At 57.9% G+C, this 12,599-nt stretch overlaps 5 protein-coding genes across 7 annotated transcripts in view; 2 read left to right on the forward strand and 3 right to left on the reverse strand.

Annotated features, from left to right (window-relative positions):
- The window catches only part of SDRG_07568 (hypothetical protein), a gene marked incomplete at its 5' end in the record, with an annotated part of 1,573 nt that extends 1,322 nt beyond the window's left edge, over positions 1–251 (reverse strand). Inside the window, one exon of the mRNA XM_008613408.1 lies at positions 180–251. Coding sequence (XP_008611630.1) covers positions 180–251 — 72 coding nt within the window. The remainder of the gene's footprint in view (positions 1–179) is intronic.
- Positions 252–2,532: 2,281 nt separating this feature from the next.
- Positions 2,533–5,152, forward strand: SDRG_07569. Of its 2 annotated transcripts, XM_008613409.1 has the most exons (5): positions 2,533–3,500; positions 3,551–4,082; positions 4,132–4,307; positions 4,365–4,503; positions 4,549–5,152. In XM_008613409.1, exons 1-5 carry the CDS (start codon positions 2,579–2,581, stop codon positions 5,078–5,080), a joined length of 2,301 nt encoding a protein of 766 aa, XP_008611631.1. In that variant the 5' UTR covers positions 2,533–2,578; the 3' UTR covers positions 5,081–5,152. The 2 variants fall into 2 exon arrangements, with proteins under 2 accessions (XP_008611631.1, XP_008611632.1); XM_008613410.1 differs by having other exon boundaries at positions 4,132–4,503.
- Positions 5,153–5,364: 212 nt separating this feature from the next.
- Positions 5,365–6,223, forward strand: SDRG_07570 (hypothetical protein; the record flags this gene model as incomplete). The annotated part of the gene is made up of 1 exon (XM_008613411.1): positions 5,365–6,223. The coding sequence occupies exon 1, from the start codon at positions 5,375–5,377 to the stop codon at positions 6,221–6,223; it is 849 nt and encodes a 282-aa protein (XP_008611633.1). The 5' UTR covers positions 5,365–5,374.
- Positions 6,224–6,338: 115 nt separating this feature from the next.
- On the reverse strand, positions 6,339–9,020 carry SDRG_07571. Of its 2 annotated transcripts, XM_008613412.1 has the most exons (5): positions 8,545–9,020; positions 7,460–8,502; positions 7,237–7,412; positions 7,042–7,183; positions 6,339–6,998 (listed from the first exon to the last, which is right to left on the reverse strand). In XM_008613412.1, exons 1-5 carry the CDS (start codon positions 8,995–8,997, stop codon positions 6,530–6,532), a joined length of 2,283 nt encoding a protein of 760 aa, XP_008611634.1. In that variant the 5' UTR covers positions 8,998–9,020; the 3' UTR covers positions 6,339–6,529. The 2 variants fall into 2 exon arrangements, with proteins under 2 accessions (XP_008611634.1, XP_008611635.1); XM_008613413.1 differs by having other exon boundaries at positions 7,460–9,020.
- An 810-nt stretch (positions 9,021–9,830) lies between these two features.
- On the reverse strand, positions 9,831–12,369 carry SDRG_07572 (hypothetical protein). Its single transcript, XM_008613414.1, has 6 exons — positions 11,951–12,369; positions 11,388–11,898; positions 10,809–11,340; positions 10,586–10,761; positions 10,397–10,538; positions 9,831–10,347 (listed from the first exon to the last, which is right to left on the reverse strand). The coding sequence occupies exons 1-6, from the start codon at positions 12,341–12,343 to the stop codon at positions 9,855–9,857; spliced, it is 2,247 nt and encodes a 748-aa protein (XP_008611636.1). The 5' UTR covers positions 12,344–12,369; the 3' UTR covers positions 9,831–9,854.
- Between the last annotated feature and the right edge of the window lie 230 nt (positions 12,370–12,599).

Genomic DNA, 12,599 nt, shown 5'->3' on the forward strand with positions numbered 1-12,599 from the left:
TGTTGTCGCGTCCGAGCACACGCCACGCCACCAGCTACGCAAAGCAGTCGTTATTGTGGTGATGTGGTCTGCACATCCCAATGACGGTCGTGGCGTGCCCCAGTACAACTGTAGGCTGTAGGGAATAGAAACGCAGTATAGGCAGTATGCTGTGCGAAGATAAACAGAGTCAAATATACCCGGAACCCCACACATAGCGTCCACGGCGACGACCACTTCACGACATTATCACCATCGAGAATGCATTCCATACGATCCAGTCGACGTTGGTCGTTTTTCTATCGTAGTTTGGGTACAATTGGTACCTGGCGTTCCGCAACTGGTTCTCCTACGCAAAGCGTTTCAAGTGCGTTGGCGGCGGCGAGAGCGACAGTACCTGCTCCTTGGACCACGTACAGCGTACTCTCCTCGTCGACGGTATAGCCGGCGTGGGACAAAGTCGCCGTGAAAGCTGGGAGAGCATGCTGGCAGAAGTAGGGGCTGCGGAGTTGGATGCGTGTTTGAAAATGGCATCGGACGGAACGAGCTCGGCTTTTTGTCGAGCAGCCGTATCAAGTTGCATTATCAATCCATTTGTCGCTTTTTACCAATCAAATCGTTGTATTGTGGAGTGTGCGCCCGTCTTGGTCGCAAGTGAGCTTGACACTAACTTGCCACAAAGATGATAATTGAATGACGGATATGGGGTCAACTAGACAGTATTGGGTGTTTTTGGAAGTATCAATTTTGTGTCAAGATCACTTGCGACCAAGCCACGCGCACGCCCAACAGTATAACGATTTGATTGGTGAAGAGCGATAAATGAAACGATAATACAACTTGATACAGAACGACGAAAAGCGTTGCGCCCGATGCCATTTCCAATCATGCATCCACCTCCGCAACTTCTGCCAACAAGTTCATCATGCTCTCATGGTCCCAAGAGTCAGCGATCGCATCAGTCGGCTCAGTCGTCCAAAACTTCTTAATCTGCACCAGGGCGAGGAGCTCGTGAGGTCTTCTCGAGTCTTGAGGCGCCGCATCTCAAAACATGGGACAGTGGCGAGATCGCCGTCGAGCACGCGTGGCAGCGTCGGCATCGCGCGGGCAAGGCACGGATATGGGACCAACTCTACATTATTGTCTTTGAGGTCCTTTTCCGTGCTCTCGTCGACGTCGCTTCGACGCGAGCAGCGGTGGAACGCGAAATTGTCCTACAATTATCGTGGAGCAATTTCGTGTATAAAATTCTACAATTATTGTACTAGTACAATTTTATATGAAACGAATGCAATACATCGCTGTTTTCTGCCACAGCGCTTTTTCGCGACGAACATCAGGCTCCATGGCAAGTCGCAACACACAGGCTTGCCGCAAGCTACACTGTAGTCCCCTCGTCCACAGTTTGGACCTTGCACTTTATTGCAGGTCGCTCGCTCCCTGGAAACACGTCAGCTGAGCCGTCGCCATCCTTTGACTTCTGTCATGACGATCTCTGCGAGCTGCAAGCTCGATGGCAATGGCGCGTGCGCGACACCTTCGGGTAGTAGCCACAGAATCTCTCAGTCGATCGTACTGTCCGTCGCACGGGACACATTGAATCCAAGCGCACTAAACAAAGCTAACGTTAGTACGTTTTCACATGTCAGTACACGTATGTACACTAGCCCATCGCCGTCATGCGAGCATCTCCCTCTCGACAGTACGTGCGCTTGGCCCACGCTGGTCAAGCCCTATCACACAGGGTGGAAAGCACTGCCCAGGAGGGGGGAGGAGCTGGCACATGCGCGAGTAACTTGGTCGTAGGTTGAAGCTGCACCCGCCATCTGGTTCACTTGCCCTCGTTGGCGCCTTTTGAGCGCAGCATCTCGGACTCGCTCGTCTCCTTCTCGACGGCTTGAATCGCTCGACCTTTGTTCCCAATCGCCACACACTGCACAAGGATACGCCGCAGCAGTCAACATCGCGAAGTGCAAAGACAGGCGGTAGCAACAAGCGACGTGCACCGAAGATCGCGCTTGGAGGAACCGGACCTCACGGGTTCACACGTCTTACACACACAAGAGTTCCTACGCGCTATAGCTCAACCACTCTATAAACGACTAAGTTAGTAAAAGACTATAAACGCCGGGTCCTTCGCAGGAGAAATTTGGCGTCGGATGCGCCCGTTGCACAGTGGTTTCTGAGCAAACGTCAACACCACAGTGTATTATAATCTTGTTCACGCCATATTAAAATGCATGTTTCTACTAAACATTGATGCTATCGACTACACCCTACAAAAAACAAGTAATTTAGTTTAGTCGAATCGAACTTTCAATAAAAATGCCGCCGACCTGAACCAAAGTGCTCACTGTGAAAAATACACTGCGGTGTTTTACACTGATAACCTTCCAAAATCCACACAATACCGGCAATCCAAACGACTCTTATCGGTAGTTTTTAGGTATGAAAACGAATACTTTGGAATGTCGCTAGAAAGGGCAACGTCGTGGCGTGGGAATGGATATTTCACATGCGGGATACTCGGTACCTGGCACTACCAGACGGTTGCGAGTATTACACATTGCGGCGCAGTCAAGTTTTTTCCTCCGACGAGATGCAACGCGGCGCGACGCTCGCCGCCATGGCCGCGCTGGTGCGACCCGCATTGGCCGGCAACCAGAACGACCCGACGCAGCCGACCAAGTCGGGCCTCGGCACCTGGATCGATGCCCACACGCCGACCGACGCGTACACCAAGCTGAGCTCGCGCGGCGACACGTGGAACCTCGTCATGAGCGACGAGTTCAACCTCGATGGCCGCCAGTTTGCGTACGGCAACGACCACATCTGGACGGCGCTCGACATTCCCGATGGCGTCAACCGCGCAATGGAGCTCTACAGCTCCAAGAGCGTGTATACCGAGGGCGGCTACTTGTACAACCGGGTCGACGAAGGCCCGGTGAACGTGAGCTTTTGGAACTCGTGGTCCGAGACGCCGGGCTACGAGAACAAGACGATGCACTACACGGCCGGCATGATGCAGTCGTGGAACAAGTTTTGCATCCAAGGCGGGTTTGTGCAAGTGCGCGCCATGCTCCCGGGTGCGATCAACAAGGAGTCGTTCAACCCGCATATTCTCGGCTACAAGTGGGCGCCGCCGCCCATCAACAAGATTCCGATCAACGACAAGGACAAGATCCCCGACATTCGCTTCTACCCGACGTGGCCAGGTCTCTGGCTCATGGGCAACCTCGGCCGCGCCCTCTTCGCAGCATCGACCAACCGCATGTGGCCGTGGACGTACGACGAGTGCGACGAGCGGTACGAGACCAACCAGCGCATCTCGGCGTGCAACAAGAACCCGGGCTTTGGCCTCAACCCAAACCAAGGCCGCGGCGCACCCGAGATCGATATCCTCGAAGGCGGCGGCACGGCAATTTCGTCGTCGGTTCAAATTGCACCGGGCATGCCCGACGAGTACCGCCGCACCAAGCCGATCCTCAAGCTTGAGAGCGTCACCAACGTCGACGCGCAAGGTACGACGTCACGAAGGCTCGCTCGCAGCCAACACCGTATGTGTTGTTAGGGCGCAAGGGCCAGGGCCACCTCTTTTGCTACTACGACAAGAACTGCCTCACACCCGGCGCCAACATGGCCGACGTTCCAACGGCGACGTTCGCCTCGCGCGGCCACAAGTCGTGGTACCACGGCCTCCGGTACGCGGCCAACGACCGGTGCAACCCCGACCCGAAGCTTGTCCAGCAGTACGCGTCGGTGGCGGCTGCCCAGAACGGCACCATCATCGACAACCAATTCGACATCAAAACCATTAGCTCGGGCCGTGATTTGCACGCTGACTTGAGCTTGATGGACGGGAAGGGCCCGCTGCACTGGGGCATCAACTACAAGGGCACGTGCTTCCCGATCTCGAACGGGTACATTGGCGGGTTCCTCTGCGACCCGGACAATATGAACGACAAGTGCGAGAACCCGCGCAAGCCCGGCGTGCCCCTCACGCGCCAAATGGAGACGTTTGCGTACCAAATGGACGCGATTTCGTCCAACTGGGACATTTCGTTTGAGCACTACAAGATGTTTTTCAACTACGAGATCGAGTGGTAACTCTATCTTTCTACTAATTAAAGTCAGCTCATCCTCGACTTGTAGGGTCATGGGCGACGACGGCTACATTCGCTGGACGCTCGACGACGCGCCGATCTTTGAAATTCCGGCGACGTCGATGACCAACCCGCCCCAAGGCGGTGCGACCGTCAACCCCAAGAAGCTCATGATTGAGGAGCCGTCGTACATCATCTTCAACATTGCCATGGCGTCGGCGTGGGGTACGCGTTTGTGTTTGGAGATTCGAATGTGAATCTCAAAACCATTGTGTTTTGCAGGTGCGATGCCACCGAACTACGAAGTCGGGCCGTGCCGCGGCAATGCGACCATGCCTGCCGACCCCAACGTCCGCCGCATCACAGACAACATTTGCGACTCGTTCCCGATGTACATGGTCATTGACCACATTCGCATTTGGTACCCGCTTCGATCCCCACATTTGACCTTACGCACCTTTCGTAGGCAAGACACGTCCGTGGGGTCCAAGATGAGCGTCGGCTGTGACCCGGCAAGCCACCCGACCAAAGAGTTCATCAAGGCGCACATCCTCAACTACACGGACCCGCTCAACAAGGACGTCGAGGTCGCAGGCAAAAACACCTGCATCAACGACGACGACTGCTCGATTGCCGGCGGGACACCGACGGGCCGCTGCATCAAGGAGCGCTGCGAGTGCATTACGCTCTGGGCCGGCCCCCGCTGCACCAAGTACACGCCGAACCTCAACAGCGACGAGAAGGAGGCGTCGTTTGGCCCCAAGGTTGTCTACCCCGCGTCGATTCTCGGCGCCCTCATCCTCATTGTCGTGGCCACGACGATCGTGCGTCGACGACGTCACGTGGCCGAAGTCGAAGCCGCGAATGCATTTGCGGAAATGAAGAGCGCCAAGGCCGCGGCGATGGCGGCCGAAACGGACGACGACGCGAGCAACAACGCTAGCAACAACCGCCGGTACTATGGCCCGGCCGCCGCCCAACCGCGCAACCTCGCTTGAGCCCGCGCCGTACCGCATACCGAGTTCGTTATGCTTTCTGTGAAATGGAATTTTCCCTGCTTTTGTTTGTCATTTTTTAGGGAAAAGTGCAACCAGTTTGAGAAAAAGGGCAACCATTTTGAGAAAAAGTGCAACACTCATCGGGACTCATACACACCATAATGAACCATGGCAAGAGTCTCCGGTCGACGGCTTCCGACACCCGTCTCCTTCACTCCTGAACGGCAAAGAAGCTGACCTCGTCCCACGTGAGATAGCACCGTTGGTGTCATTTCCCAATTTGACGCGAACCGAATGGCGCGAAAGCTGCCGTGCGTGCGACTGCCCGCGTCGTGGCTGCTTATTGAGAACCTCGTGGAGGAAGTCCTCACGTTCCTAATCGGTCGAGATGTGCGCGCCTTTGCATCGGCGCTGCGCTCGCACCGCCCGACAATGGCCTTTGTGATCTCGCCGACTCTCTGGACGCGGCTGTTGAGCATGCTACCGCGACTGCCCGGGGTGCCACCGCCGACGATCCTCCCGGCGCCGTGCCTGCTCACGACGTATGCCACTGCGCTGGACCACGCAACGTGGCTGCGAAACCACGTGCACGTCGTGCACGCAACGCTCGACGATGTGAACGACGGCCGAATGCAGACGCTGGTGTTTCCAACGACACGGGGCTTACGCCACCCGCCGTTGGGCTCGGCCGCCGCCGCCGCCCACGCAATCGCCCTTGAGTCGTGCATAGATGTCGAGGTGCGCCTCGTGCCCCGTCTGCAGCTGCAGCGAGGCAGTGTGTGGTCGACGTCGGGCGGGCACTCGACGTTTGCTACGTTTCTGCACGCGATCGGACCGGCCACGAACGACCTCGACAAGCTGGAGCATCTCGCGCGGACGTACGACAACGTGTGGGCGCAAGCAGCGACTCTGGTTGCAGAGACGGAGCTGCCCCGCCGACACGCCATTGGTGTCTTGCCCATTGGTATGGGCCTCGCGCAGTGCCCTATTGCTGCGGCAGCTACGTGCACGCTCGCGCAGCTCTCGAGCCGGGCGTTTGGGGCGAACGTGCTCGTTGCTTCAGCCTCGGTGACGTTCATTTGCAACGACAAGGTCGTCTTTGCCGCCATTGATGCTGTGCGACAGGCGCTACTCGAGACGTAGTCGGTGACGTAGTCGGTGACGTAGTCGGTGACGTTGCGTCGTCGCAGGAGAATCATTACGAGTGTTGTTGATCATGTCTCCGGGGTGAGGTTGCATTGGGGTAGGGTTAAATGGGGATAGGGGTTTCCTCCCAAGCAGGAGGATATCGCGAGACTGGTATATATATGCATATTACATTTTTGTTCACAAACGACCATAGATTACGGTACAATGGGTAGCGACATTCGAAGCGTGCGCCTTTGGTCCGTGTCGTCGTCGTCGTCACGGTGGCTACGCCGAGTTGTCCTATGAGCGCCATAACAAAACTTAGGCCCGAGCGTGCTGGTACTCGACATCGCGGTCGCCCAGTACAATGATATCGGATGGCCGCGCCGAGAGCTGGCTCTTGCGCTGGTCGCGGAATACTTCCAGCGTCTTCTCGAGCGTCCGGCGCTGCTTTTGGCGCAGAATGAACGCGCCGACCGACGCCGCGACCGCAAAGGCGACAAGGCCCACGGAAAGCGCCATGGACGGGCCGAACGACGCGTCCTTGAGGTCGTACTTGGTGCATCGGGGGCCCGTCCACCCGTGCATGCACTCGCACCGGCTTTTGACACACGCGCCCGTGAGACTCGTAATGACGGTGCAGTCGTCGGCCGAGTTGCACGACGCGCCGCCCGCGACCGGAAGGTCCAAGTTGAGCGGGTCCGTGTAGTTGGTGATGTGCGCCTTGATAAACTCCTTGGTCGGATGCGTTGCGGGGTCACAGCCGTAGCTCATGCGCGACGCGTCTTGCCTAGTGGACTTTGACGTTGGAGAAGAGAGAGCTAGTGTTGTACCAGACGCGGATGTAGTCGATCGACATGTACATCGGGAACGAGTCGCAAATGTTGTTGGACATCTTGGCCTCGTCCGAGCCTGGAGTGGGCATTGAAGCGTTGCCGCGGCACGGACCGACCTGCCAGTTGGGCGGCGTCGCACCTATGCGTGGAGCACCGTTCGGACTCAGTTGGCCAACGGGCAAGGCATTGTACCCCAGGCCGATGCCATCGCCACGTTGAAGAGAATGTAGCTCGGCTCCTCAATCATGATCTTCTTCGGGTTGGGCTCCTTCCCGCCTTGGGGCGGGTTGGTCATCGACGACGCCGGGATCTCAAAGATCGGCGCGCCATCGAGGGCCCAGCGCACGTAGCCATCGTCGCCCATGACCCTAATCCACGAGGCTGAGTATAGAGCCTACGCAGCGACGCCTCGTACCACTCGAGCTGGTACTTGTAGTACGTCGTGTACGCTTCGTAGTTAATGTCCCAGTTGGATGAAATTGCGTCCATTTGGTACTCGAACGGCTCCATCATCATGGTCTCCTGCTCGTGGGCCTTGCGCGGGTTGTCACATTTCGGGTTCATGCTGTCGCGGTCGCAGAGGAACCCGCCCTTGTACCCGTTTGCGATCGGAAAGCACGTGCCCTTGTAGTTGATACCCCAGTGCAGCGGGCCCTTGCCATCAATCAAGCTCAAGTCCGCGTGGAGGTCCTTGCCCGAGCTAATGGTTTTGATGTCCCACTGGTTGTCGATGATCGTGCCGTTCTGGGCGGCAGCGACCGACTCGAACTGCTGAACAAGCTTCGGGTCGGGCGAGCACCGGTCGTTGGCCGCGTACCGGAGACCATGGTACCACGATTTGTGACCCCGGGACGCAAAGGCGGCGGTCGACACGTCGGCCATGTTGGCTCCGGGCGTGAGGCAGTTCTTGTCGTAGTAGCAAAAGACGTGACCGACGCCCTTCCGGCCTTGAGGGTCAACGTTGGTCGAGGCCTCGAGCGCCAGCACGGGGGTTGTGAGGCGGTACTCGTCCGGCATGCCCGGTGCAATCTGGACAGACGACGAGATCGCCGTGCCACCGCCTTCGAGGATATCGATCTCAGGCGCGCCGCGGCCTTGGTTTGGGTGAAGCCCAAAGCCCGGGTTCTTGTTGCAGGCCGAGATGCGCTGGTTCTTGCGCGACAGCTCCGTGCACTCGTTGTACGTCCACGGCCACATCTTGTTGGTCGACGCTGCAAAGAGCGCGCGGCCGAGGTTGCCCATGAGCCAGATACCCGGCCACGTCGGGTAGAACCGAATGTCGGGGATCTTGTCGGCGGGCTTGATGGGCTTCATGCCCTGCGGCGTCCAGAGCTTGCCTTGGACGTGCGGGTTCATCGACTCCTTGTTCAAAGCGCCTGGGAGCTTGGCGGCGACTTCAACATACCCGCCTTGGATGCAAAACTTGTTCCACGACTGCACCATCGCCGCCGAGTAGTACTAGAGAGACAGTCAACAGACTAAACTCGGACTCGAACGCACCATCTTCTTTTTCGTCCAGCCAGGGATGTTGGCCCACACGTTGTAGTACGAGATATCGACTTCGCCCGAGTCGATGCGAATGTGGAACGACCCGTTCTCGGTCAACGCGTTCTTGGGCGTGTAGATCTCGATCGCGCGGTTGACGCCGTCCGGAATGTCGAGCGCGGTCCAGAGATGGTCGTGCCCGGCGCTAAAGTTGCGTCCGTCGAGCTCAAACTCGTCGCTCATGACGAGCTGCCACGCGTCGCCGCGGGAGCTCGTCTTGTTGTAGACGTCCTTGGGCGTGTTGACATCGACCCACGTCGGGACACCCGACTTGGTCGGCTGCGTGTTGTCGCCAATATCGAGGCCGTAGACCGCCGTATGGGCAGCGATGAGTAGGAAGGCGGCTGTCGATCGTAGTACCATGGCGCTGCTGCGACGATGGCGACGACTTGGAAATGGCGCTTCCATCAACAGCGCGTCCGAAGCCCAGCTGCTATCCCCATCACACGTGTGATTGGGGCAGGCCGCCTGGACAGCCCACAACCCAGTTTGCACCACGGCCATTGGCTGAAAACCGGTTATCTCGCGATTCAGCGGCTTTTGATTGGCTATTTTAGTGCTACATGACCCAGATGCGGCGTGTGTCACAGGGTGGGCGGAAAGGCGGCGTCGGTGGCACCGAAGCTTGGTCGGTGGGCGTGAAGTGCGCCAACGTCGGTCCTGTGACTACAACGGTAGCTCGTAGGGTATCAACGCGATGCTGCCTTGGTTGCGCACGCAACCAGACGAGCTACGGTGCACCAGCAAGTGTATGTATTTTCACCAAACGCCTTTGAGCCGGATCTGCGAACGCCGCTGGCTCGCGAGGACGAGACTCTACGATCCGTCTCGTTCTCTGTGGAGCTTCCCTCATGGGGAAGCTTCTTCGGTACCTACTGGTATACGTCCTATCACAACAAGGCCTTTGGCTCGCAAGCGCTGGTGGAGCTAAGGGACGTCTTTGACTCGTCGCTATTACGTCCGGAAGGACAGAGAGTCGGCGTCACTGCAATGCGGACACCCAAACCTTACATGCCCGATAACGTTGCAGTCGGCATCATCAACTGCTGCAGCGCTTGGTCGCCCGGGCAAGGCGGTAAGACTTGCCACAGTGCGACGTGCGGGCATGAGCCAACGGCAAGTGCGTGGCAGCGCAGTGACCACCAAGGTGGTTGTATGCGCATAACAGACAATGTGTGCACGGAGTAGAGATTTCAAAATCGTCCACGGCGTAAGTTCGTTACGATAACGTTAGTCGTAGTGTTGACATAAGGATATTAGTTGAGTTAGCTGCGCTGAACCTCGAGCGACTGGTCGCCCATGATGATGATTTCCGAGTCGGCGGGCGCGGGCGGCATCACGACAACGGTCGTCCGGCGCGCGGTTTCTTTGGCTTCGGCCTGGTGGTGCATTTGGATCTCGCGCGTCCGCTTCATGCGCAGCATGAGCGAGAGCACAGCGCTGATGGTGCCAAAGCCCACGACGCCGACGGCCACAAACACTGGTGGTCCGAACGTGCGCTTGTCCATGTCGTACTTGGTGCACCGGGGCCCCGACCAGACGCCGCTGCACTTGCATCGGCGCTTGACGCAGATGCCTGTGATCGCGCTCGATGTGGTGCAGTCGTCGTCACTGTTGCACGTGGCACCGCCCGCGACCGGGATGTCGGGGTTGCGCGGGTCCGTGTAGTTGGTGATGTGCGCCTTGATAAATTCCTTGGTCGGATGCGTCGCGGGATCGCAGCCGACCGACATGTTGGACGTTGGCGACTGGTCTTGCCTAGCAACCAGATGTGAGTCTGGAAAATAAGATACGACTCAAAGTATACCAGACGCGAATGTAGTCGATGTGCATGTACATCGGGAACGAGTCGCACACGTTTTGCGTCGAGTCGTATTCCCAAGTACCAGGCTTGGGAATCGTCGCGTTGCCTCGGCACGGACCGACGACGAAGTTGGGCGGCGTCGCACCTAGACATGCCGTAAGCAACGCAGTAGCAAGAGCAGCTCCATTGTACCCCAGGCCGACGACATGGCCACGTTGAAGATAAAGTAGCTCGGCTCCTCAATCATGATCTTCTTCGGGTTGGGCTCCTTCCCGCCTTGCGGTGGGTTGGTCATCGACTCGGACGGGATCTCGAAAATCGGCACCTTGTCAAGCATCCAGCGGACATAGCCGCTGTCACCCGTAACCCTAATCCACGAGATTGAGTATAGAGACTAAGCAGCAACGCCTCGTACCACTCGAGCTGGTACTTGTAGTACGTCGAGTACGCTTCGTAGTTGATGTCCCAGTTGGATGAAATTGCGTCCATTTGGTACTCGAACGGCTCCATCATGTTGGTCGGCGCCTGCGCATTCGTGCGCGGGTTGTCGCATTTCGGGTTTTGACTGTCGCGGTCGCAGAGGAACCCGCCCTTGTACCCGTTTGCGATCGGAAAGCACGTGCCCTTGTAGTTGATGCCCCAGTGCAGCGGGCCCTTCCCGTCCATGAGGCCGAGGTCCGCGTGGAGGTCCTTGCCCGAGCTAATCTTCTTGATGTCCCACTGGTTGTCGATGATTTCGCTGTTTTGGGCAGCCGCCACCGACTCGTACTGCTGGACGAGCTTCGGGTCGGGCGTGCACCGGTCGTTGGCCGCGTACCGGAGGCCTTGGTACCACGACTTGTGGCCGCGGGACGCAAAGGCGGCCGTCGACACGTCCGCCATGTTGGCTCCGGGCGTCAGGCACGTCTTGTCGTAAAAGCAAAAGAGATGGCCTGGACCATGACGACCTACGCAGATACGTGAGCTCGTTCGTTCACGTGGCAGCATATCGTACCGAAGGCGTCGACGTTGGAGGAGTTTTCGTACTTGATGTCCGGGTGCGTGAGCCGGTACTCGTCCGGCATGCCCGGCGCGATCTGCAGCGACGACGAAATCGCCGTGCCACCGCCTTCGAGAATGTCAATTTCGGGGGACCCGCGACCTTGGTATGGGTTGAGGCCGTAGCCAGGGTTGGGGTTGCAAGCCGAGATTCGCTGGTTCTTCCGTGCGAGCTCGGTGCACTCGTTGTACGTCCACGGCCACATCTTGTTGGTCGAGGCCGCAAAGAGCGCGCGGCCGAGGTTGCCCATCATCCACAGACCCGGCCACGTCGGGTAGTAGCGAATGTCGGGGATCTTGTCCGAGGGCTTGACTGGTATGTCCTTGGTGCCGTCCCAGCGCTTGCCCGTGATGTGCGGGTTCATCGACTTATTATTCACCGCGCCCGGGAGCCGCGCGGCGATCTCGATAAAGCCGCCTTGAATACAAAACTTGTTCCACGTCTGCATCATGGACGCCGAGTACCACTAGGACGCAAAAGAGATCTTAGTCCAAGTGCAAAGTCGGACAGGCGGGTACCATCTTCTTGGTCGTCCAGCCCGGCACGTCAGCCCAAACGTTGTAAAACTGGATGTCGACTTGGCCCGAGTCGATGCGAATGACAAACTTGCCGTCCTCTGTGTACGAGTTGTTGGGCGTGTACACCTGAATCGCGCGGTTGACGCCATCCGGAATGTCGAGCGACATCCAAAGATGGTCTTCACCGGCCGTAAAGTTGCGCCCCGCAATCTCAAACTCGTCGCTCATGACGAGGTTCCACGTATCGCCGCGCGAGCTCTTCATCGTCAACTTGTCGGCGGGGGTGTCGACGTCGATCCAGATGCCGACGCCCGACTTGGGCGGCTGCGTGTTGTCGCCAATGTCGACCGCGGCCACGCACGCCAACGTCGCCGCTACTACGAGGCGCCACATTTTCTATTCAAGAAGGCGAATTGCCGAGTGCGCACGTAGAGGCCACGACGAGCCGCGAGTGTAATCCCAGCCAAATAATACCGTAGACTGGTCACACCCATAAGTTCTGCGTGTCGCGCGGCGATCCTATGGCCGACGAAGCCTATCACGTGCATGGAAGGCGGCATTACAGGCCCGACGCAGCCGACTCGGAACATGCCCACGAGAATGGAGAGGATCGCTCGAGCTTCCTAGAGACGCTTCCATGAGTACACAG

This window comes from Saprolegnia diclina (assembly GCF_000281045.1).
Source record: "Saprolegnia diclina VS20 unplaced genomic scaffold supercont1.22, whole genome shotgun sequence".
Classification (NCBI taxonomy): domain Eukaryota; phylum Oomycota; class Saprolegniomycetes; order Saprolegniales; family Saprolegniaceae; genus Saprolegnia; species Saprolegnia diclina.

Coding starts and splice junctions, on each gene's coding strand:
- SDRG_07569 (XM_008613409.1), top strand. CDS start 2,579: ATGCAACGCGGCGCGACGCTCGCCGCCATGGCCGCGCTGGTGCGACCC. Junction 3,501..3,550: donor CACCAACGTCGACGCGCAAG/GTACGACGTCAC, acceptor ATGTGTTGTTAG/GGCGCAAGGGCCAGGGCCAC. Junction 4,308..4,364: donor TGCCATGGCGTCGGCGTGGG/GTACGCGTTTGT, acceptor TGTGTTTTGCAG/GTGCGATGCCACCGAACTAC.
- SDRG_07571 (XM_008613412.1), bottom strand. CDS start 8,997: ATGGAAGCGCCATTTCCAAGTCGTCGCCATCGTCGCAGCAGCGCCATG. Junction 7,184..7,236: donor GGCGATGGCATCGGCCTGGG/GTACAATGCCTT, acceptor CTCCACGCATAG/GTGCGACGCCGCCCAACTGG. Junction 6,999..7,041: donor ATCGACTACATCCGCGTCTG/GTACAACACTAG, acceptor AAAGTCCACTAG/GCAAGACGCGTCGCGCATGA.
- SDRG_07572 (XM_008613414.1), bottom strand. CDS start 12,343: ATGTGGCGCCTCGTAGTAGCGGCGACGTTGGCGTGCGTGGCCGCGGTC. Junction 11,341..11,387: donor CTCCAACGTCGACGCCTTCG/GTACGATATGCT, acceptor GTATCTGCGTAG/GTCGTCATGGTCCAGGCCAT. Junction 10,348..10,396: donor ATCGACTACATTCGCGTCTG/GTATACTTTGAG, acceptor TCTGGTTGCTAG/GCAAGACCAGTCGCCAACGT.